Genomic DNA, 26348 nt, shown 5'->3' with positions numbered 1-26348 from the left:
TCTGTACACTAGACTTTTTGGATTGTTGTTCGTCTTGTTAAAAATTGCAAAATGTTATCAAATGTTATCAAAACACAGAAATACACTATAATGCAAAGGATTGTATTTATCTATAAAAAATGTGTTTCCATCCCCCATCTAAAGATTATTTTTATGATATTTCCTTGAAGATTTTCACAGCCAAATCAAATAAAATTACAATTTTAACTAATTTCAATTTAAGATTCATCAAAATCTAAATGCAAATATTACAAAAATTTGATCATACTGATTTGAGTTAATGATTAATGAAAATTAACATATTTAATCAATTATTCTAATACAGTTTTAGTTAATAACTAAATTATTCTTTATTTTTAACCAAACACTAGATTTTCTGGTAGTGATTGTACTGTTTTTGGTAGAGTCCAGCAGACAACAATATTTTGTTTGCAAGATTATATCATATTTCCTCAGACTTTTTGCTTAATCTTAACTCATAATGTTTTATGTTGAAAATATTACAAACACAAATATTTTATGATAAATAAAATGTAGTAATTAGGTATTCAAGACATTTTTGCTACCAATTGCTACCATCACCCGTATTGGGAAGGACAAACGCCACATTTGAATTGTCATTGAAGTAAAGGACTGCTTCGACATAAAGCTTGTTTTCCATACAGATGAGTAATAGTTTAAAATAATAACTTAAGTGGTTTCAGTTTAAAAAAAATAAAATAAAAGCTCAACAATAGAGCTGTTCAAGTTATAGTCCAAAAACCCAGAAGAGAATTTAAATTTTCAAGCCATGGGTTCCCGCAAGTTCCCTCGAGAATTCCCTATGGTTTTTATAATGGAAGTTTTGGATTTATGAGTAAAATAAGGTCTGTGATAAAAGTTTCTTGAAGATATCTGGATGTTTTGTTCTACAACATAAATTAGTTATACCCCAAATGTGAATTCTGAAGCCACATTGAAGCAACATACTTTAAAATAAATAAATGAAAAATGGTAAAAATACAATAAATTCAAAATTCACGTTTGAGGTATGACTGTGTGTAATTTATGTTGTAGGACAAAACTTCTACGTATCTTCAAGTTATGTTTACCACAGACCTTATTTTACAAATAAATCCAAATCTTCCATTATAAAAACCCACAGGATTGTTTTTTAATAGTTATTTTTATTGTGGGACCGCAGTTTGAACTAATTCGGTAAATGGCCCATATAAAAATTATGTTATGTTTAAAATACACTGGTGACCAAAAGTTTGGAAGAATGTACAGATTTTGCTCTTATGGAAAGAAATTGGTGAAAAGTGGCATTCAGCTGATCACAATGTATAGCCAGGACATTAATAATGTGAAAATTTACTATTACAATTTGAAAAAAAACTTAAACTTAAAATGACAGCTTTCAGATCTTTAGCATTCTAGCTGTCAGTTTGTCTAGACACTCAGGTGAAATTTCACCCCACACTTCCTGTAGCACTTGCCATAGATGTGGCTGTCTTGTCGGGCACTTCTCACGCACCTTACAGTCTAGCTGATCCTACAAAAGCTCAGTGGGGTTAAGATCCAAAACACTCTTTTCCAATTTTCTGTTGTCCAATGTCTGTGTTTCTTTGCCCACTCTACCCTTTTCTTTTTGTTTCTGTTTCAAAAGTGGCTTTTTCTATGCAATTCTTCCCATAAGGCCTGCACCCCTGAGTCTTCTCTTTACTGTTGTACATGAATCTGGTGTTGAGTGGGCAACTCATAAACAAATACAAACACAATGTTAAGCTTCATTTAACGAACCAAATATCTTTCAGCTGTGTTTGATATAAAGTGATTTTCTAGTACCAAATTAGCAATTTAGCATGATTACTCAAGGATAAGGTGTTGGAGTGATGGCTGCTGGAAATGGGGCCTGTCTAGATTTGATCAAAAATGACTTTTTTCAAATAGTGATGGTGCTGTTTTTTACATCATTAATGTCCTGACTATACTTTGTGATCAGTTGAATGACACTTTGGTGAATTAAATTACCAATTTCCTTCCGAAACAGCAAAATCTATACATTATTCCAAACTTATGGCCGCCAGTGTGACAGTGTTTCTGTCAAATGCTGTCTTCAAAGCTGATATGAATTTTTTTTTTTTTTTTTTTTTTTTTTATTGTTAAAATACTTTCTCTTATCCCAGCTTAATATGCAGAGACAACTATGAGTAAACAATTCATAGATTGATTTCATCAAAAAGAGTAGACTCTGTGGTACTATCAAAATATTGCTCTGTTTGTTTGAGCATACCGACTCAGCTTGTGGCAGGGCTATCTATTGGCAAGACAGACGAAAGGACTATTCTGGGAAAACTATTCTATTTTTGCAATTGAATTTTGTGATGCTATAGTCCAGAAGAATTTAGTGTAGTGTGTTGATAAATTGGAAGCTGCATGGGTTTGCTTTGCAGATGAGTTATTTTGTTGTAACTATTTCTAGGCAAATTTTATCATCTATCAAATTGATCATTCAGATCCTATTGTTCTTATTTAGTGTTTATAAGTTAAAATCTTAGAAGTGTAAATTTATTTTTTATGCAGAGGTTTATTAAAGATGTTTTTCTTTTACATCTACAGGAATTTCACACAGCAATCCAATCTACAGTTCAACAATGCAATAAATCAATTGTAATAATTCAAAATTGTAATAATGTGTAACAGTAATGAATACGTAATTAAATATACATTATATCTTCACATTTTTAAGTTTTACTGACTGATCCCTAAAAGGCTCAACAACAATGAGAAGAATGATTGTAACTGATCAGAAATTGAAGTTTTTTTTTTCTTTTTTTTTTTTTTTGTTGTGATTAACTTTTTTTATTGATTCATACATTAAACAAAGAAAATCAAAACATACACAGAATCAACATTTAACCCCCACTATTACCCCTCCCCCTTCCAATCCCCAACCCCACCCTGACCCTCAACAAACATTCCTGTGGTCACACATGAGTATATATATATATATATATATATATATATATATATATATATATATATATATGTGTGTGTGTGTGTGTGTGTGTATATATATATATATATATATATATATATATATATATAAAATCACACACATTAATAACTATACCTCTTTCTCCACTGCCCCTCCCCGAGAGCCCTCCAAGAACGCCAAATATTTGCCCCATTTCCCAACAAAAAAATCCAAATTCCCCAGTCTTCTAGATGACCTTTCTTTGAAAGCTGCCACCTTCCCCATCTCCGAGCACCACTCCTGAAATGGGGGCGCTCCAGCCGACTTCCATCCCCTTAAAACAATTTTCTGGCGATCATAACAATGGTTCGGACCCCATTTTTTAAGTGTTTATTCCCTATATTGATGACCGCCCCATTGCCTAAAATACAGAGTCTGGGGCAAAATGAAATTTGAGTGCCCGATACGTCACACACAAAACTCTGAACCTTCAACCAAAATTCTTGGCTCTTAACACACCACCAAAAAACATGGGTTGTGTCCCCATCTTCTGATTGGCATCGCCAGCAGGTGGGTGTGTCTTTAAGACCAAGCCTATACAATCTAGAGGGGGTACAACAGTATCTATGTAAATCTTGAATTTCATAAAGCACACCCTTACATCTCTAGATGCAGACTTGATGTTTTTTAGAATCCTAGCCCACACTAAAATTGGAGGGTTTTAATCACTTTGCATTATCCATTAAAGGATTAGTTCACTCAAAAATAAAAATTCTCTCATCATTTACTCACCCTCATGCCATCTAAGATGTGTATGACTTTTTATCTTCTGCAGAACACAAACAAAGATTTTTGTTAAACAAACATCCCCTCAAGTGTTTGACTAGCTGTAGGTTGGTCAGAATGTCCTCTAACAGTCCTTTTTAATTCTACCCCTGAACATGGTTTTATTTCTTAATTAGTCTCTTAATGTAATATTTTGCCTCATTCTCATGTGCATTTTACAATAATCTAATAGTCTTATTTAGGAAATAATTAGTATTTAATTGTAAAAAATTTAGCATCGGTTAACACATGCTGTATGATTTATCCCCGATGTGTATGACTTTCTTTCTTCAGCAGCACACAAATGAAGATTTTTAGAAGAATATTTCAGCTCTGTAGGTCCATTCAATGCAAGTGAATGGGTGCCAAAATTTTGAAGCTCCAAAAATCACATAGGTCAGCATAAAAGTAATCCTTATGACTCCAGTGGTTAAATAAATGTCTTCAGAGGCAATTCAGTTGGTTTTGGGTGAGAACAGACCAAAATATAGCTCCTTTTTCACTTTACATCTTGACAGCAGTCTCCTTGGAGATCATTATTTCAAGCTTGATCACATTTCCTATATCAACATCTAGCGCTCTGCACATGTGTCAAGCACTAGGAAGTGTAATTGAGCTTGAAATCATGATCGTGCCTAGAGACTGCAATGGCAAGATGTACAGTGAAAAAGGAGTTATATTTTGGTCTGTTCTCACCCTAAAACAACTGGATCGCTTCAGAAGACATTGATTAAACCACTGGAGACGTATGGATTACTTTTATGCTGACTTTATCTCCTTTTTGAAGCTTCAAAGGCCTGATCACCATTCACTTGCATTATATGGACCTACAGAGCTGAGATATTCTTCTAAAAATCTTGTTTGTGTTCAGCAGAAGAAAGAAAGTCATACACATCTGGGATGGCATGCGCGTGAGTAAATGATGAGAGAATTTCCATTTTTTTGGGTGAACTATCCCTTTAATGCCAAAATCCAAGTCAAATATAGCTACATAATCTAATAAAAAATAGCTCAAAATCAGTTCTAAAGCATTCTAAATTAACAACCTAAACCAAAACACAAATCCAAGAATCACAGTGTAGAAAACACTCAGAGTTCAAGATAAACAATAAGGGAAATGCAGGAATAAGCACTCAGAACTGCATGTAATATATCAAGATAACAGCTGAACATGATCAGATGAACAATATGAATATTTGCACACCATGGACACATGTCTCAGTTTGTTGTAACGTTGATCATTTCCTCCAAGAAGCCACTAGAGGGCAGAAATAATATTCTTTATATTCCACAAATCAACACTCCTTAGAGTACAAGGCAGTAATGGTGAAATTGAGATTGTCTTTTGGCAGCTGGCCCAGTAGATAGAGCAGAAAATGACTGCAGTATAGACTTGTTGAATAGCCTCTTCTTCACATAATGCACAGGCAAAGTGAATGTTTGTGAGGACTGCGGTAAACACTTCTTATTTTCTTCTGAAAAAGTATATATTCTATCTTTTATTGTGTTGAACCGAAGGGCCTCTTACTCATGTAAAATGGAAAGGTTCTTGTTTTGGTTATATCTGGTCATATGTTTGGTTATAATTAGTCAAACAAGTAGAATTTAAGAATGTGGATTTTTACATTGTCATTTTGGGGAGTTACTTATTCAACATGGTTAAAAAGGCATATTCCCAATAGACAGTGAGCATCCTTTAAATGTTTATATTTAGCTTATGAACATGAATGGTAAAACAGAGCAGGAAGCCTATAGCACAACATAACCTCAGCACTGTGACACATTTGATGATCAAAGTGTGATGTTGTGCTGTGCAGATGGAAACTGTGGAGATTATAGGTTCATGTCTTTCTGCTGTTGTGGTTTTCTCAGGTTTGAGTGAATGTAGCAGAGAGGTGATATTTAGCTACACTTAAACTGAGCTTCAAACAGACTTGATGCCTTGTTGCTTTAAAATCAGGCAGTACTGCATATATAGAAGTGTTGTTATGGTTCTAATCTTTTGGAGAACAATCTAAAAGGTGAAGTAAAAGCTTGGGATTACAGAATAAGACCTTCTGAAAATTATAAGAAACCGGAAACTACTCCATCCTTCACTATGATGTGTAGCATTTGCATCTGGGAATCTACCGCTGTGAACTGTTTGATGGTTTTAACTATAGCATTAACCATCAGGAAATTGGAATTCACACAAGTAAGTAAAAACATTACTGTCCTCTATATCACTGCACACAGCCATTAGCCTAAATATGTTGTTTTGCATTGCAACAGTGCACTCTCTAACTGTAGGTCTGAGACACATAACTGACATGAACAATTTTAGTAGTTTGACCTCTGTCACAAAAATGTCCGCACAAATGGATTACAAAATCATCCAACAGGATTAAAGAGTTACTGTAATAGTTACCATAATTTAGTATGATCTTAATTAATTGTGTACAGGACAATACTTTTTAATGTTATACTTCAGTTTCTTCAGTAAAACTTGTGCTTGCTGTCTTTCAATGTTTTTTTAACAATACGCATCTTTTGCCTGAAAGGCAGAGAACTTTGAACAAGATGAATCAAAAAGCTCAAAGGATTCTGTGATGTCTCTGTGGCCCTTCATAGCAGGAGCAGCAATAATTATTATTTTTCTTCTTGTGGTCACACTCACAATGTGTTGCATTTGGCATAAACAGAATAGTAAGTGTATCAGATCATTTAAGAAACACTATATACACAGATTTTGTATGTTCAATAAAGTAACTTAATCTCTTTCTGTGCCTGTATAAAACACCAGAGGAACCATATTATGCAAATACAGAAAGCCAGCAGGGTAAGAGCTTCACTCTGATTCTTCACACATTTGTATTTACAATAATTGTCCATGCACAGCAATATACATGTGACCATTTCTAAGAACACATGGCCTTATGAATCTTTGAATTAATGCATTTTTTCCCCCCTTTTATTTGAATGGTAGTTCGAGATACCAGCAAAAATCCGATCATCTATGGTGGGTTCATTGTGTATTTATCATATTACACAAATAGTAAAGTCTTAATATTTGGTAACACGTACAGAAAAGTGAAAATGTCTAATTCAGTAATGCTGTAAATAAAAGGAGTGACTGCTATTTTATCAGACATTTTAGTTAACATTATATAAAACATTTCAGTTGTTTCATTTCTACTATGCAGAGAATGATCAAGAGTTTACAAAAAGGATTTCTAAAGGAAAGAGTGAGTATATAAAACCTCCCCATCTTGGCATGCATAAATAAAATACAATTTAAAATACAAATCTAGAATTCATCAGATTAAATCATTTTCAGTGCTTTTCTATTATATTACTATTGTGGCATATTATTGTGTGAATAATAATATGGCTTGTAAATGTTTGATTTTGCTCTTTAATGCTTGACTGGCAGCTGGATGGAAACATCTCTTATCAGACAATGTTGTTAACACGAGGATCACCAACCTGAACAATTTTCCATGATGAAGGGAATTAAACTGTTCTTTTTCTTGCAGGCCAGTTATCGTCAGTTTACATTAACAGGCCTGAAAATAAGGTTGCAATTTATGTCAACAGCAGGCCTACAACAACAGAAGAGGATACCAATGCAAACTGCTCTGAAAATGATTATGAAAATGTGGAGTAGTCAGCTGAGTGGACATGACTGTGCAGTACTTCATTTTTTATTCTTTTGCAATTTTGGAAGATGGATACTAAAAACATTATATGTGTCTTTTGTGCACACTACTATCTTGAGTGAATTGACAATAAAATAAAGACACATCATTTCAGGCTTATTCACATTGAGGATGCACTGCCATTCAGGATGATAAATATATATATCATCCACATTGTGGCCAAAATCATTGTGCTTACATTTTATTTATGTTTTTCAACAGTGAATAAAATGTTACACATTTTTAATTCACCTCTTTCAAACTGTGTCCAATCAAATATACTTTGCGTTGGGGATCCGCAGTGCTGAAAATAGTTATTTGTTGCAAATTGTGTACTGAATGTTCAGTTTAACCATTTCTTTTCTTTCAGGATTTATTTAAGCATATGAACACAAGGCACCACAAATCTATCAATCCATGAACATTTTGATTCCAATATTCCAAACTTTTATAATTAGGCATAATTTTATAGTATTTTTTACCAAGGACATTTTTCAGAGGAATATTTGTTTCTTGTAAATACTTCCTTATACCTCTTATAACTGTAGGATTAACTCTTTATAGTTAATCTCGTTTTAACAGAACACCCTATGGGTCATTCTTCATTTGCTGTGGCAAATGGTGTCCCTCTGCTTTGCAACAATCAACTTTAAATACCAATAAATTGTTAAATATTTGCACATTTGTTTTCTGTAGGGTGAAAGCAATTTGAGCATTAAGTTACAGTTTTGTCTTAAAACACATTTTATTGAGTTTGAGATATCATGTGTAACAAAATGCACATGTCCCCCTCATACCTCAAAGATGTATCCTGGGATGTAATTGCAACAATTAAACATTTTTAACACAAATGAAGTGGTTATATTATGGAAAAATAGATTTGTTTGTGATATTTTAAGAAAGAGCCTCAGTTAACTTCATATCTGTGGTGTTACAACAATGGAGATCACCCTTTAAAAAATAGGAAATTCTATTTGGACTATTGTAGGTGATGCTGAGTTCATTCTTTCTTATTAAATGTAATATATTTTACAACATTTCTGACAATTTCATGTCACACTATATCAGCGTATGTTGTGTTACAATCATAACTTGCAAATTTGATAGATTTTAATCTATATTTTGATAAATATAATCGTATTAACATTTCCAAAATGTTCCCTGACCTTGAAACTATCATGATGACAGCCTCCACTTATGAAAAGTCCAAATTTGTGCAAACGTGTCTGTGGTGTTACTATCTTTTATGGTAACACCATAGACTCCATAGTAACTCCACAGGCTAAATACAGTCAGAAACGTGTGTGTTATGTAAGTCTTCTGTTGTGCTACTTTAAATAAAGCTGTTCAGCTTGTAGTCCAAAAACCCGGAAGAGAATTCGCCAGGGGTTCCCTCTGGATTTTCCTGTGGGGTTTTATAATGGGGGTTTTTGAATTTATGAGTAAAATAATGTCTGTGGTAAACATCACTTGGCGAAACGTGGACGTTTTATTCTACAACATAAATTGCACACTGTCATTCCTCAAATGTGAATTTTGAAGCCACTTCAATTAAAGAATTACCCCTATACTGTGTGTTACAATGGGATCTAAAAATGTAATTAATTTACTATACACTAAACATAAATCCGTTTTAGGATTTCTTTTTTTTTTTTTTTTTTTTTGTCTGTTTTGCTGACAGAATTGCATTTACGCCTGCAGACACAGTTCAGCAAATCATAATGTTTGTTTTTCGTGGTTTGTTACCCATACTGAGATAATAATAATAAAAATAAAAAATAAAAAAAAGATTTTTTTTATTTTTTATTAAACTGAGGCTCTGGTTAGACCAGAAGTACTTGACTCTAAAATACCATGTGTAACCATAGAAAAGTCAACCATCGTGTTATCGGTAGTGACGTGGACGAACACTTCCGGAGGTGTGCGACCCGCGATTTCCTCATTGAGATGCAGTCAGAAATTCTTTTCTGAACATGTTTAACGCAACACAGGTAAGGAGCCCTACTGAATCTTTTCTCAAAGTTACAATTACATGCAAATGCATGCACAAAGACACTGAATGTCTGTGCATTTGCATCTCATGTTACTAACCCACCAAATCATTTTGTGCACTCTGACTCTGATGTTTTGCCTTATAATGCTTAGGGGCCATTTTCGAATCAAAATGAATTAAAATAATCAGGATGTTTCCTTAGTGTGAATAATGTAGAGTATACACATATTAAAATAACAATCTGTAAATTCTTGCTCAATTAAGGTGATTTTTTTTAAAACCGGCTGTCACTGTTGAAAATGATTTAAAAATAGAGCCAGACATTCAGAAAAATCACTGTTTTTATTATGTCCTGCAGGTGCTTGAATGGAGAAGTTTGTAACTCGGCAGAGAAAGACACCAGCAGTGTCTGCTGAAAAGGATGAATGGAGAAAGGAGAAACCACTGAAGAAATGCAAAGAGGAGGTGTGTGAGGTGGAAGAGGAGTTTTCTCAACCAATCCCTTGGCAGAAGATTGAAGCAGAGGGTCTGGACTGTGACTACAGTTTGCTGTTTCACAAAGAAGAAGCTGATCGTCTCTTCAACCAGCTAGAAGAGGAGGTGATTTATTTCACAGGTATTAAAGGCACATTTGAATTATGTATCCAGGATATTACAGTTAGAGAAAAAAGTGAAATAGGTTTTGGGAATTAAACAAAAATTAGAGGAACATTCATGTACTAAATACTGTATTCCGAATCCATATTAAAAGGATAGTTCACCCCAAAAAATGAAATTTCTTTCATCATTTACTCACCCTCATGGCATCCCATATTGTATGACTTTCTTCTGCAGAACACAAATAAAGATTTTTAGAAGAATATCTCAGCTCTGTAGGTCCATATAATGCAAGTGAAAACTTTGAAGCTCCAAAAAGCACATAAAGACATAAAAGTAATCCATAAAACTACAGTGGTTTAATCCATGTCTTCTGAAGCGATCCGATCGGTTTTGAGTAAGAACAGACCAAAATATATCTAATTTTTTACTATAAATCTTGACATCAGCAGTCTCCTTGGTGATCATGATTTCAAGCTCGATTACACTTCCTGGCACCATCTACCGCTCTGCGCATGCATCAAGCACTAGGAAGTGTAATCAAGCTTGAAATCATGACTGTGTCCAGAGACTGCAATGGCAAGATGTACAGTGAAAAAGGAGTTATATTTTGGTCTGTTCTCACCCAAAACCGAATAGATCGCTTCAGAAGACATTGATTAAACCCCTGGAGATGTATGGATTACTTTTATGCTGACTTTATCTCAAAAGGCTCAGGCTTCAAAGGCCTGATCACCATTCAGTTGCATTATACAGACCGACAGAGCAGAGATATTCTTCTAAAAATCTTCATTTTTGTTCAGCAGAAGAAAGTCATACACATCTGCAATGACATAAGGGTGAGTAAATGAGAGAATTCAAATTTTTGGGTGAACTATCCCTTTAATATAACACTGTATCTGTAGTTTGTTGGATGATATACACTTACCACCCACTTTTTCAGGTACACCTGTATACGTACTTATTCATGCGATTATCTAATCAGCCAATCATGTGGCAGCAGTGCAATACATACAGTTATGCAGATACGGGTCAGGAGCTTCAGTTAATATTCACATCAACCATCAGAATGGGGGAAAAAATCTGATCTCAGTGATTTCAACCGTGGCATGATTGTTGGTGCCAGACGGGCTGGTCTGAGTATTTCTGTAACTGCTGATCTCCTGGGATTTTCACACACAACAGTCTCTAGAGTTTACTCAGAATGTTGCCAAAAATGCACAACACACCGTTCCTTGAGGCGGATGGGCCACAACACAAGAAAACTACATCTGGTTCCACTTCTGTCAGCCAAGAACATAAAGCTGAGTCTGCAGTGGGCCTACCATCTGTGTACCTCAGCAGAAATCAAGATTCATCAGACCAGGCTGTTTTTCCAGTCTTCAACTGTCCAGTTTTGGTGAGCCTGTGCCCACTGCAGCCTCAGCTTTCTGTTCTTGGCTGACAGAATTGGAACCCAACGTGGTCTTCTGCTGTTGTAGCCCATCCGCCTCAAATTTCGATGTGTTGTGCATTCTGAGATGCTATTCTGCTCTCTACAATTGTACAGAGTGGTTATCTGAGTTACTGTATCCATTCTGTCAGCTCGAACCAGTCTGGCCATTCTCCGTTGACCTCTCTCATCAACAAGGCGTTTCTGTCTGCAGAATTGCCACTCACTGGAAATTTTTTGTTTTTGGCAACATTCTGAGTAAACTCTAGAGACTGTTGTGCATGAAAATCCCAGGAGATCAGCAGTTACAGAAATACTCAAAAATCATGCCACGCTTGAAATCACTGAGATCACATTTTTTCCCCATTTTGATGGTTGATATAATCATTAACTAAAGCTCCTGGCCTATATCTGCATGATTTTATGCATTGCACTGCTGCCACACGACTGGCTGATTAGATATTAGCATGAATAAGTAGATGTACAGGTGTACCTAATAAAGTGGTCAGTGAGTGTATGTTTTATGTTTTTGACAAAGGTGACAAGGCTAAGATACAAGTGTATGGAAAGGTGTACAATGTTCCGAGGAAGCAAGCAACATATGGGGAAGAGGGACTGATGTACTCTTTCTCTGGGGTCCATCTCCTGGCCAGGCCATGGACTCCTACTTTGGAACACATTCGAGATGCTGTCACCAAGGCAACTGGTCACACCTTCAATTTTGTTTTAATAAACAGGTAATTAAAAATCTGGTGTTTATCACTGCTCTCCCCCTGAATGTGGACAAAGCAGCACTGCAATGCATTATTTAACATGGACATCATGTTCTTTCAATGTGAAAACCTGGCATTATGTTTATGTTGCTACCTTCAGGTATAAAGATGGTCATGATCACATGGGAGAGCATCGTGATGATGAACGGGAACTCGATCCTGCCTGTCCAATTGCCTCTGTGTCTCTAGGGGCTGCTCGTGACTTCATTTTCCGTCACAAGGATGCACGAACTGGTTCTGGCAAACGTCAGATTGAGCCTGTGAAGTTGGAGCTTGCCCATGGGAGTCTTCTGCTCATGAACTGTCCCACAAACACATACTGGTATCACAGTCTTCCAGCACGAAAAAAGATTAAAACGCCTCGCATCAACCTAACTTTCAGGCGCATTATGAAAGGCAGATAGAAAAGTGGCATTAAAATGGAGTGACAGTGTCCTACCTGGTATCATTATGGATCATGTTAATCATACTACCTCAAAGAATGAAGCTGTGCAAAATGCATATTTATCACAAGGTTCTCATCTGGAATAATTTTGGCACATGCAGACATCTCTTGCCTACTGTGTTATCAGTTTAGATCACTTTGTTAGTCTTGGCATAGCCTACTTCACTACTCTTGAAACCAGATGTGCAGCAAAATAGTCCTTTGATCTCAGAACATAAAATTGTACTATGATGTTCACAACATTCAGGTTTGATATTTGGTTACAAAATGCACTTTCATGAATATCCAAAGGAAATATTTTTTTATTTAAATTTTTTTTTTTAGAAAACCAATAAACTACATGTGGAATAAATAGGTTAGACACAACCATACTTATGTACAAGACATTTCTATTATCAACTGGGAAAGAAAAACAATATGGTCCCAATTAATACATTTTGCTAAAGTTTTAAAGATTGAATTACAGAAGGCAATAGTTTGGCGACATACTGTGGCAAAAACATAAGGGTAGCAAAAATGTAATCGTATAAATATATACATCTTATTTTTCAAGCTGACATAACCGAGTAATTTCGAAAAAGTCATACTTAGTGTTTACATTCCAGCACTGCTGGACTGAGGTATTCACACAGCTGTCTACCCATAACCTGCCTGTGTTACAATCTAATCAATGTCACTTTTATTCCTTGGACGACGACACATGCTAATAGAAAAGTATTTCATTGATTTTTTTTTTTTTAATTATGCAATTATTGTATCCCTTGTGTACAGTGGAAGGTTGTAGTGCTGTTGAAATGGCAACCAGCATTTCAAAGCTTGGTTTGAACACCAGTTTAACTTGAGCATTAGTGAAAACAAACAGTTGCAGTTTGCGTGGATATTAAAATGAGAACCAAAATGTGGGCACTTTGGGAGAGGAGTGTAGACAGTCAAAAAATAAAAGATATCCATCCACAAATGCACTCAACCAAGCAGGACCTATGCTACAGGCTATGGTCTTCACAGGAGAACTTTGAATGACTCAACTTGTGATTAGTACCATTCGCAAATGTTATTCGTTTTTTATATTTAGCTAAATAAGGTGAAATATCACTTTTCAAACTACAGCAGCAGAAATCAGTTACTTTCAGCGTGATTAAAAAACAGTGTGTTGACCTTCCTGAGTGAACAAGAAAAGGTAAGTGATACACATTTTAAAAATTGCAAAAGGCAGTTCATGATATCAGTGCCAATTTGGAAAAAACAATGGCAGTTCCAGTGTCATTTCAATTGACAATACTGATCTTTGCAAAAGCAGTGATAGTAGGACAGCATGAACAATTTTAAGATCAGTACAGTATCTCACAGCTTGATTCTTAACTTTTACTCATAATTTATGTTCCCATCTCTTACGGAATCAAATGATCCAGGCTTGCACTCGACACAAAAAAAATTACTGCAAGGGACAAATGGTTTTCTGGCTAAAGGTGAATGGATAGTTGTGGTGAAGGCTGTAAAGTGAAGCTCCTTTCCATTGTGATGTGTAACAAGAAAAGAAACTGGATCGCAAATCCATGACAGCTGGCAAAAGATAGTTAGCTTTCCTCAGAGGAAGAATCGATTTTCCCTTTTTTGCTTGGGGGAGCACCATCGTCCAATTCCTTCAAAAGAAACCATTGAATCAATTATCAAGCAAAAAAAAGACAGCTGATCTCTGACTGAAAACTTTAGCTATTTCTTGGTGAGGAGTAATACAAGAGAAATACTTTATATAATCTATTCTTATGTGAAGTCCTGGAATAACACTGATAAAAATATAATATAAATATAATTTCAAATAGTTTCTTCGCATGAGGCAATTCAGTTATGTATGTGAATAGCTCTAAATAGATTTTCATTATTAATTGATCTTGTTTGCAAGAGACACTTTAAGCAAATACCTGGCCCGATTTGGAGGAGTCTAAAAAGTGTTCTGAATCCCCCTGTGACTTGTTGTCCCTTTTGGCTATTGTAAACTCTGATGAGCAGTGATTTTGTTCTGAGAATAAAGAAGTGTCATTAGATACATTACTGCATCCACATATCTGTTGGATCAAGAACAGAGGATTGTGAGATTTCCATGACTAACCACTCTTATGATCCTGACCAGAGGAAGGCTGTTTGGAAGGATATTGGTCACATTTCAGTTCATTACTATCACTCTGTGAAGCTGCCATTGTTTCAGGCGCAGGACTTGTGTTATTGCTGGTCTCCTGCTTCAGAGGGGACGAGTCTGCAATGGAGCTCTGGTTACTGTTATCATCTGTATGTGAAGAACAGAAACCTGATTAACAAAAGTAAACAAATGCTTGATCAAACTTCTGTCAATCGACCAGTACATGTCTGTTAATGGATGGTTACATTTCTAGAATAGCATACAAGGTCAATTCATTAAATGTTTTATAGTTCATATTCTGTGCTATTGGTTAAAAAGCATAGTGTCATTCTAACCCATTGATTATAATATTCAAAACTGCATGTGAAATGACATGCCTTTTCAGGCTTACTTAAATATTTCAAGTCTAGAAAACTAAATGTTTAGGAATCACAATGACCACACATATTTGCAAATTTTGCTTCAATCTTCTGGCTTTAACAACCACTATAATTTATAATTACTGCAAAATAACAGAATCTGAAAACACTGCCATAGCATTATTTGGAGATGAGAATGATAACTAAGTGACAGGTCTACAGCTTACCATGCATATCCATCATTCCTGGAGAGGAGCTGTTCTCAGGGGTTGTGACCTCAGAACCATACTTGTCATCTTTGCCCTTCTTCTTGTTTTTATTCTTCTGTGTAATATAAATAAATGCATTGTCATTTTTTTCTCCATTTAGTGTTGGAGAACAATCAAACAGTGAACAACATCCTAGAAAATAAGAAAAAAATCAAGCAATGTTTACTTTGTGATACTACAATTTAATAAAAGTGTAATGATCTGGGCCACCAGCTATCAGAAATATTAAAAACATTTCATATTCCTTTACAATTTAAATATATAAAAATTCATAAACATGGAACAAACTGTAATATTACATTTCACTTACATCATCTGATTTGGGTTCTGTCACTGGTACCCACTTGTATATTCGCAGTGACGTATCACCAACAGTCACCCATTTCTTTTCCCTGGAGAACACCACATGCATGTCATGGTTAGACTGATATCAAAGACAACAGATACATGAGTGAATAAAATGTGCAGTAGCCACCCTCTTAAATAATCTGATGGAAAGACGAGGGTTAGCACTTTAAATTTCAAATGTGTATTTATAAGCAATCTCTGCAGATGTATTTTTGTATTTATAGAATATACACAGCAAGTTCTTTTTTTCTAAAATGTTATAACGGCATCTACGATGAACTATTTTACTTTATACAGATACAGTGCATCCGGAAAGTATTCACAGCGCTTCACTTTTTCCACATTTTGTTATGTTACAGCCTTATTCTAAAATGGATTAAATTCATTATTTTCCTCAAAATTCTACAAACAATACCCCATAATGACTGTGTGAAAGAAGCTTGTTTGAAATCTTTGCAAATTTATTAAAAATCACATGTACATAATTATTCACAGCCTTTGCCATGACACTCAAAATTGAGCTCAGTTGCATCCTGTTTCCACTGATCATCCTTGAGATGTTTCTACAACTTGACTGGATTCCACCTGTGGTAAATTCAGTTGATTGGACATGATTTGGTAAGGCACACACCTGTCTATATAAGGTCCCACAGTTAACGGTGCATGTCAGAGTACAAACCAAGCCATGAAGTCCAAGGAATTGTCTGTAGACCTCTGAGACAGGATTGTATCGAGGCACAGATCTGGGGAAGGGTACAGAAAAATTTCTGCAGCATTGAAGGTCCCAATGAGCACAGTGGCCTCCATCATCCGTAAATGGAAAAAGTTTGGAACCACCAGGACTCTTCCTAGAGCTGGCCGCCCGGCCAAACTAAGCAATCGGGGGAGAAGGGCCTTAGTCAGGGAGGTGACCAAGAACCTGATGGTCACTCTGACAGAGCTCCAGCATTTCTCTGTGGAGAGAGAAGAACCTTCCAGAAGAACAACCATCTCTGCAGCACTCCACCAATCAGGCCTGTATGGTAGAGTGGCCAGACGGAAGCCACTCCTCAGTAAAAGGCACATGACAGCCCGCCTAGAGTTTGCCAAAAGGCACCTGAAGGACTCTCAGACCATGAGAAACAAAGATTGAACTCTTTGGCCTGAATGGCAAGTGTCATGTCTGGAGGAAACCAGGCACCGCTCATCACCTGGCCAATACCATCCCTACAGTGAAGCATGGTGGTGGCATGCTGTGGGGATGTTTTTCAGCGGCAGGAACTGGGAGACTAGTCAGGATCGAGGGAAAGATGAATGCAGCAATGTACAGAGACATCCTTGATGAAAACCTGCTCCAGAGCGCTCTGGACCTCAGACTGGGGCGAGGGTTCATATTCCAACAGGACAACGACCCTAAGCACACAGCCAAGATAACAAAGGAGTGGCTACGGGACGTCCTTGAGTGGCCCAGCCAGAGCCCAGACTTGAACCCGATTGAACATCTCTGGAGAGATCTGAAAATGGCTGTGCACCGATGCTCCCCATCCAACCTGATGGAGCTTGAGAGGTCCTGCAAAGAAGAATGGGAGAAACTGCCCAAAAATAGGTGTGCCAAGCTTGTAGCATCATACTCAAAAAGACTTGAGGCTGTAATTGGTGCCAAAGGTGCTTCAACAAAGTATTGAGCAAAGGCTGTGAATACTTATGTACATGTGATTTTTTTTTTTTTTTTTTAATAAATTTGCAAAGATTTCAAACAAACTTCTTTCATGTTGTCATTATGGGGTATTGTTTGTAGAATTTTGAGGAAAATAATTAATTTAATCAATTTTGGAATAAGGCTGTAACATAACAAAATGTGGAAAAAGTGAAGCGCTGTGAATACTTTCTGGATGCACTGTAATTACTAAAGTTTGTTTTTCAGCAAAAATGTGATAGAGAGGTATGATTATGTTCAGTAACTAGGTAACACTTTACAATAAGGTTCCATTCGCTAACATTAGTTAATGCATTAGGTATCATGAACTAACAATAATCAATATATTGTTTACAGCATTTATTAGGTTGGCTTTTTCAAGTTCTACTATTTAAACTTATTATTAGTGGTGCTTGTGAAGCAAAGCAAGATAAGCCATTATCTTTATCTGTTACTATGACAAAATTATCTATAACTATATCTGTATTCGGATATAACAGATGTGGGCATGGTTTAAACCGGAAGTGCATCAAAACTAATTTAAAAATGTAACTCTCTTACATTTAGACTATAGCTTCTGTATATAAAGTATGCCTCGGACAGGCCTACAGTTGCAATCAAAATTATTCAACCCCCCTGACCAGCAATACATTCTGGTGATGTGAATTAAAACACATCAACTAAAACCTCAATAAACAGTCAAAGTATGTTTTTAATACACATTTGAGTGATTTTGAGAACACAGTTTACCCAAATTTTAAAATAAAAAAATAACTAATTCTCTCCACAAATGTCATGTCAAAAATATTCAACCCCCAAAGTCAATCATTTGTGGAGCATCCTTAAAAACAGCAAATAAATGTTTCAGGTAAGTGTTCTCAGGCTTCGGACACCTCTCTATTAGAATTTTTACACATTTCTCATGAGCAAAAGCTTCCAGCTCATTGACATTCTTTGGTTTCTGTGCTGCCACTGCTTCCTTGAAATTCCAACAAAGGTTTGCAATGGGATTTTAATGATGGACTGAAAGGGCCATTTAAAGGACATTCCACGACCTATCCCTGAACCAGATTTTGGACAACTTGGATGTATCCTTGGTGTTATTGTCTTGCTGGAAAGTCCAGTGATCACCGAGCTTCAATTTACACACTGAAGGCATCACATTTGTCATGCCAAAATGGCCTGATACCTGAAAGAATCCATGGTGTCAGTCACATAGTCAGGATAGCCGTTTCCTGCAGCCGCAAAACACCCCCATAACAGGACTGACCCACCTCCATGTTTGACTGTGGGGATGGTGTCGTTCTTGTCATCACCTTGTCATCTTACTCCAGACATACTGCTGACCCATGGGTCTAAAACTCATTTTCAGTTTAGTGTCATGAGTCTATAAAACCTTCTTCCAGGACTCCACAGGTCTTTCCTATTTCTTTCCTATTACTACTTGAATATTCAAGTCAACATTTCCCTTGGTGAAGTTTTGCTTTCATCCACACCCCAAGAAGGTTGCTGTTGTACCATATTTACAAAATGTATGAATGGTGCTGCCAACTTTGTCTATTGGAAATTGAAATGCCTTGGAAATGTACTTTTAGCCATGACCTTTCTTGTGTAATTAAATAATCTCCTCTATTAGCTTTTGAGACAGATTATTTTTAATTGCATTTGTTGCATAGAAATACATTTTTACTTACAACGCTAAACTTAAATTTTAAAACTTAAATAAGTGCCAGTGCAGATTGATGACTTAATTTTGTTTTAAAACAATTACTTGTGTAGCCTTACATATTTAAGAAACAGCTACATGCAATAGGGGTTTAATAATTATGACATGGCTGTATTTAAAAAAATCCTGCTATTTACAAATATTAGGTTATATATTCACACTATGACTTTGAATGTGTCACTCAACTGATATAGATAAAAATTCTGGGTCATCAGAAAAGCTTACCTTTGTAAATCCTTACTGTCTTGGGGGGGGTCGAATAATTTCGAATGCAACTGTATTTAAATATTATTATTATTATAGATGAAGCTGAATATGTAGTCTACTGGAATAACTGTGGAATATGTTGTTAACTGTGGTTTCTCCTGGTATATCGGACATTAATATCTGCTGAAACAACATCTTCGTTTATGTCTGTGCATTGTGCAAGTAACAATGTTATTCTGGAGGCACCAGTTGTCAAGTAATTGTAAAATGTCAAGCACACATTTTGCAGTGAATATAAAATACAAATAAGAATATTAAAAACAATTAGAATAAATGAATAGCACCTACAAACTGAAAGCACCGTAATTCTCTATCAGAGAGATTTATGATACACTCGAGACTTATTTTGTGTTCACATATTTTTGTGGAGGACATAATTAATTAGTTGAGCAGAATTAGTGAAATGTAGTGGAATAAATTGCAAAATCAAGCCTCTATATATTTCTAGAAATGAAATTTGTTTTTTGTAACACTCCATGTGCATGAATATTCTGAATAGATATACACTCTATGAAGTATTTAAACCTCTATGGAGCATTTAATCATTTCTGAAATAAAGAATTAGCCAGATAATTACCTTAATGTGGATATAAATGTGGTCAACTTACAGTCGAGCTCCACTATAAAATCATCACTTCTTTGGTCAGGAATTAAACATCGTGCTCATGTTGGTTTATAAATCCTTACGTGTGAATTGTGTGAAACATTTGTCATTAATGTGATCAGACATTTTAAACAGACATTTCAAGAAGTGGAAAATGTGTATGATATTGTTAATACTCTTTACAAGCTTAGATTTCTAAGATGTGCACAATGAACGGAGACTGCAAATGGAGTCGAGAATGCGGCCATCCGATCTGAACTTAAAATCACTGTGCGCATTTTCATTCATAAGGTTTACACTGTAGTAATACTGGCTTCGCAGAATCATCATTGCTTTGTAATTTTCTATATGTTTATTTAAAATATTGCTTTATGCCTGTGCTCGTTGGATGAGCAGTCTTCCAAATAGTTTTTTCTATTATTCGGATGAATTCGTTATTCGTTTTGAAGACATTATTCATGCCTTTCCGAATAAGGTATTCGGCGTAGGGCACATCCCTAATCCCTATTATTATCTCACATACTTATTATTATTCTTCCGGACAAAACTTTGGCACCTATCTCGTCCCATACACCCTTCAATGAGGTGTCAAATTGACTGGCTTATTGAGGAGAGGTGTGCTATGACTTTTCCAAGCGATCTCTCCGATCACTTAGAAATGTCCCCGATGATGTACCCCTGGGGGGCAAAAAACTGCCTTAAAAATCCCATTGTTTTAACATTGGCAAGAAATGTGTCGGATTATATCTCCGGATCAGAAAGACATAGAGACTTCAGGGTTGGCTTATTTTACTTGGGTTAGCAAGCAGTCTTTGAATATCGCCTTGGAAACTACTTAGCAACGCCCTAGCAACCATTTAGAGCACCCTAGCAACAAACCCCTTTGACTTCCATTCAAAATGGCTTAGATGGATATGTTTGGATCAGAATGTCATCGAGACATGAGAGTTGGCTTATTTTACTTGGGTTAGCAAGCAGTCTTTGAATATCGCCTTGGAAACTACTTAGCAATGCCCTAGCAACCATTTATAGCACCCTAACAACCAACCCCATTGACTTCCATTCAAAATTATTTAGAGGGATATCTCCGGATCTGAATGTCATAGACTTCATTGTTGGCTCATATGACTCAGGCCAGCAAGCAGCCTTGTTAGTATCACCCTGGCAACTGCCTAGCAACCAGATGGAACACCCTAGCAACCAAGTAGCAAAACATATATCTCTGCACCAGAACATCGTACAGACTTCTAGGTTGGCTCATTTGACTCAGGCTAGCAAGGATCCTTGCTAGTATCACCCTGGCAACTGCCTAGCAACCAAATGAGCTCACCCTAACAACCAAGTAGCAAAAGACATATGTCTGCACCAGAACATCGTAGAGACTTCTGGGTTGGCTCATTTGACTCGAGATAGAAAGCAGCCTTTTTATTATTACCCTGGCAACTGCCTAGCAACCAGATGGAACACCCTAGCAACCAAGTAGCAAAGCACATATCTCTGCACCAGAACATCGTACAGACTTCTAGGTTGGCTCATTTGACTCAGGCTAGCAAGGAGCCTTGCTAGTATCACCCTGGCAACTTCCTAGCAACCAGATGGGGTCACTCTAGCAACCGAGTAGCAAAACACATATCTCTGCACCAGAACATCATAGAGACTTCCGGGTTGGCTCATTTGACTCAAGATAGAAAGCAGCCTTTTTATTATTACCTAGCAACTGCCTAGCAACCATATACAACTTTTGATTTTAAAAATGTATTACTATATGTTGAAATTAACCAAGAAGATTAATAAATGCTGTAAAAGTATTGTTCATTGTTAGTTCATGGTGTATTAACTAATGTTAACATATACAACTTTTGATTTTAAAAATGTATTACTATATGTTGAAATTAACCAAGAAGATTAATAAATGCTGTAAAAGTATTGTTCATTCATGCTAACATTTGTTGTTAACTAATCTTAACTAGTAAATGATTCTCTGCATTGAACCATTTCATTTTTTTTTTTTTTACAAGCTATTCAACCATAATTTTATATGTATTAATTATACAACTAAAGTAAACCACAATCAATGTTATTTAAATTTTAAAAAATATAATTCATTGTTATTTTTATTATTGTTTATCTAACAATGTTAACTGTTAACGTATTTGTCTAATTGTGAAAATGTTGTAGAAGTCTTGTTAAAGTCTGAGTGTAAAAGTTTAGACGAGTCTGAACATCCGCGCTGAATTTAAAACCCCGCGTGTTGATATAAACTCTTCTCACGCGCTGTCGCACAGAAGCGCGGGTCAGTCAGACGAGATCAATGAAAAGTCAAACGCCGGTTCCACCGCACTTTTTGTTCAGAGTACGGACACGGTGAGAACGGACGTTTGACTCATCTCGGCCCGTTCGGTTGCATTTCAGCCGGCATTACAGGCTCAAACAGCAAAGCCTTCATGTGACTGCAACGAAATGGCTTCTAGGTTCAACCCACAAAGATTTGATGGAAGAAAAAATGCGATCAACACATTTCCTAAACTGTTTCTTTAATTAGCCGGTAAAACATCTACGGCGCGACGATCCGTGGATTTCTGACACAAACTGAAGTATAATAAAGGCTCTCTTTCCTTTCCTTACATTGTTTCTCGCTGTCTCTCCTCCCCCACAGACTGGCTGTACTGTTCGTTAACGGGTGGACGCTCTCTCTTACCATTTCCGCACTTTTTCAATTGCAGCCATAACCCGCTTGATGTCATCTTTCGCCCTGCTCCGCGTCTCCGCGCGAACCGACCTGCCCGACATTACTGCTGTTGGTAAAATATCTTTTTGCTCGCTGGCTGTTTAGACACAATGCGAATGCACTCAGCACAGGAGCGAGGCGGGGTTTGTGCGCCTGCGCCGACGCCAAATGCCCTCGAAGCATGAGAGACGGTTAATGCGGGCACACGTTTCGATCCTTTGTTGGGGGACTAAAAAAGAAAATGATATGTCCTGAGTGAGATGATCAAAGTGGAACGACAACTATGACAGCCAAACACTGTTTACGCATGTATTCGGAAATAATGGAGACTGAAAACGGCCAGTTTGTTGTCGAAGACAAAGGTTTATTTTCACGTCTTTCGCCTCAGTGCGTTTCTGAAAACTATTAAACATACAAAAGTGAAATTACACTAAAACAACAGCCCAGTGACCACAAAAATATTACATTGTTCCCCTACACAGACTACAAGTCATACATTTCAGAATAGTTCAAATGGACAATTTAGTTGTTGTAGATCATATGTGGTCTTCTTAAAGAATCTCCTGGGTGGATGCAGAAAATCCCAGGACATCTGTAGCAAATGTGTCCATGGTGATTTCTGGGAGTAACACAGAGACTCTGAATATACACAACACATAGATAGACAGTTTAAATTGTCCAATTATTATTATATTTTGCAGTCCTTGACCTTCCCAAGTTATCAAAGGTACTACCATAATCATGCTGTTTATCACAGTACAGATGATTCAAATACAGAGCGTGACATCTGTAAAGACTGACTCCACTTTATCATCCACATTACCTCTGGATTCCCGTAACAAAATATTAAGGGTTCAATACAATTTAAGCTCAATCAACAGCGTTTTTGACATAATATTGATTACGACAAAAATGTATTTTGACTCGCCCCTCCTTTTCTTTTTTTAAAAAAAAAGAAAAAAAAAATCGAGGTTACAGTGAGGCACTTACAATGGAAGTTAATGGGGCCAGCAATATGCATGTTAACATGATCTTAGTGTAATAAAATCACTTACTAACCTTTTAAGTTATAGCCAATTTTACAACTTTGTTGCCATGATGATGTTATGTCAACAAACCCTAAAATGACTAAAAATGACAACTTTACAGCTCAAATAATAAACAAGTTTTAACAGAAGCTTTAATGTAAGTGCTTTTATAAAATTATAATCTTCACATTTCTGCCTTTAAACCCTCCAAAAATTGTCCACATTCACTTCCATTGCAAGTGCCTCATTGTAACCTCGATTTTTGTTTCTTTTTTTAAAGAAAGGAGGGACGAGTCAAAATATTTTTTTGTGGTAATCAACATTATGCCACAAATGTTGTCGACTGAGCTTAACTTGTATTAAACATGAATATTCCTTTAACAACCAAAAATAAACAACTTCTGAGAGAATATCCCACAAAATTCCAAACTAAAAAAAAAAAAAAAAAAAAAAAAACAATCAACAGAATATAGTGGTTCGCAGGACTTCTACGTACCTGTGCATCTGTCTCCCTCTGAACTGAAACCTAAAAGGTCTGTAAAGCATTCAGCCAACTCATCCTCAGTCATGTGTTCACCTTAAATTAACATACACATTTACTCACTTTTATTCATTAAAGAAACCACTTATTCAAGGAAAAAATAAAAATTAATAAACATGAAAAAAAAATATTATAGTAAATGTCACTTACATCATCTGACCTGGGCTTGAATTACTTATTCAGCCACTTATTCAAGAGTTACAAATATTATGCAATGTAATGTATGTGTACAGTATTATGTTCAGTACAAGATAGCTTAATCAGAACCTTCAGAATTAGTTTTGTGTTTGTAAATGTATCAGCAGAAACACCACAACATAATCATTATTTTATAATTGTTAAAATAATATTTAAGCTGTTACAGAGTATATTACAGCATTAACTGTAATAATTAATAATTAAATAATTAGATATGCCATTAACAGTTTGCACTGAGAGCCACTTGATACACAAAGTCAGTGAAGATGTTTGCCCTATGAGTCCTGGAAGCTCACTGGATAATGTCACTAAAACTACAACTACTTAGGACAACACCATTGAAGATGCACTGTATTTCTCAGTTGGAGAAGTCTCTCTGTTCACCATCATAATTTTCTCTCTGGTATCCCAGTAAAGCTCATAAAAGTATTTACCTCTAGCCTGTATAGTAACAACAATTGGACTCAAGATGGCGCCGAGTATGGCTGCTGCGTTGCGAGCTCCGACACAACATAGTAATGTTTTGTTTGTTTTGTTAACAATTCTTATGTTTTTTGTCTTGGATGTTGTCTGCCTTATTGTCTACGACAGACAAACACTTTTGGACACTGGTTCAGCAATTTCACACCATAAACCGGACTTCACATTCCTCAATGCCGACCCGCTGTTTACAAACATGCAAGCGGAGCCCTTTGTCTGGGCAGCATGGCCGCGGAAACGCAGGAGGAAAAGGGGAAACAGAGCCGGCGTTCTCATTAGAGTAAGACGCCGCGCAAATCGACCCCCGCTACCCAGTATTCTACTGACAAATGTTCAGTCTCTGGATAACAAGCTCTGTGAGCTGAAAGCGCGGATCTCTTTCCAACGAGATACAAGGGACTGCTGCATTATCTGCCTAACAGAAACTTGGATGTCTGCGGATATTCCAGACTCAGCCATTGAACCCGCGGGGTTCTCTGTGCACCGAGCGGACCGAGCGAAAGACCTCTCAGGTAAAAGTAGAGGTGGTGGTGTATGTTTTATGATCAACAAATCCTGGTGTGATCAGAGGAACGTACATTCTATCAAGTCTTTCTGCTCTCCTGATCTGGAATTTCTTATGCTTCTGTGTCGACCATTCTGGCTACCAAGGGAATTCACAGTGGTCATTATCACTGCTGTGTACATTCCCCCACAAGCCGACACAGACCGGGCACTCAAGGAACTGTATGGGAGTATAAGTGAGCAGGAAACCGCGCACCCTGAGGCCGTGTTCATTGTGACCGGGGACTTTAATAAAGCCAGTTTAAAATCAGTCGCACCAAAATATCACCAGCACATTAGTTTCAACACACGAGGGGACCGGGTTTTGGACCATTGCTACTCTCCGTTCCGGGATGGCTACAAATCCCTCCCCCGCCCACCATTTGGCAAATCGGACCACTCTTCCATTCTGCTTCTGCCCGCTTACAGGCAGAAATTGAAACAGGAAGCACCCACCCTCAGAACGATCCAGTGCTGGTCAGACCAATCAGATTCTACGCTACAAGACTGTTTTGATCACACGGACTGGGAGATGTTCCGGTCCGCCTCTGATGACGACATCGAGCTTTAAGCTGATAGCGTAATGTGTTTCATCAGAATGTGCGTAGAGGACGTCGTTCCGACCAGAACTGTACGAATCTATCCGAACCAGAAAACTTGGATCAATAGCGATGTTCGCGCGGCACTTAATGTGCGGACCTCCGCTTTTAATTCCGGGAACGTGGAGGAGTATAAACAAGCCAGTTA

General features: G+C 36.7%; 2 protein-coding genes across 3 annotated transcripts; one reads left to right on the top strand and one right to left on the bottom strand.

The window, feature by feature from the left end:
* Positions 1 to 9379: 9379 nt before the first annotated feature.
* alkbh2 (alkB homolog 2, alpha-ketoglutarate dependent dioxygenase) lies at positions 9380 to 13266 on the top strand. The gene is made up of 4 exons (XM_051675230.1): positions 9380 to 9452; positions 9813 to 10070; positions 12022 to 12220; positions 12357 to 13266. Exons 2-4 carry the CDS (start codon positions 9821 to 9823, stop codon positions 12658 to 12660), a joined length of 753 nt encoding a protein of 250 aa, XP_051531190.1. The 5' UTR covers positions 9380 to 9452; positions 9813 to 9820; the 3' UTR covers positions 12661 to 13266.
* A 152-nt stretch (positions 13267 to 13418) lies between these two features.
* LOC127427577 (B-cell CLL/lymphoma 7 protein family member A) lies at positions 13419 to 22958 on the bottom strand. Of its 2 annotated transcripts, none has more exons than XM_051675242.1 (6): positions 22709 to 22958; positions 15774 to 15855; positions 15422 to 15518; positions 14809 to 14982; positions 14621 to 14718; positions 13419 to 14341 (listed from the first exon to the last, which is right to left on the bottom strand). In XM_051675242.1, exons 1-6 carry the CDS (start codon positions 22825 to 22827, stop codon positions 14276 to 14278), a joined length of 636 nt encoding a protein of 211 aa, XP_051531202.1. In that variant the 5' UTR covers positions 22828 to 22958; the 3' UTR covers positions 13419 to 14275. The 2 variants fall into 2 exon arrangements, with proteins under 2 accessions (XP_051531202.1, XP_051531211.1); XM_051675251.1 differs by having other exon boundaries at positions 22782 to 22958.
* Positions 22959 to 26348: the final 3390 nt, after the last annotated feature.

This window comes from Myxocyprinus asiaticus, chromosome 3, assembly GCF_019703515.2.
Source record: "Myxocyprinus asiaticus isolate MX2 ecotype Aquarium Trade chromosome 3, UBuf_Myxa_2, whole genome shotgun sequence".
Classification (NCBI taxonomy): Eukaryota; Metazoa; Chordata; class Actinopteri; order Cypriniformes; family Catostomidae; genus Myxocyprinus; species Myxocyprinus asiaticus.
This window is presented reverse-complemented; position numbering and strand designations above follow the sequence as displayed.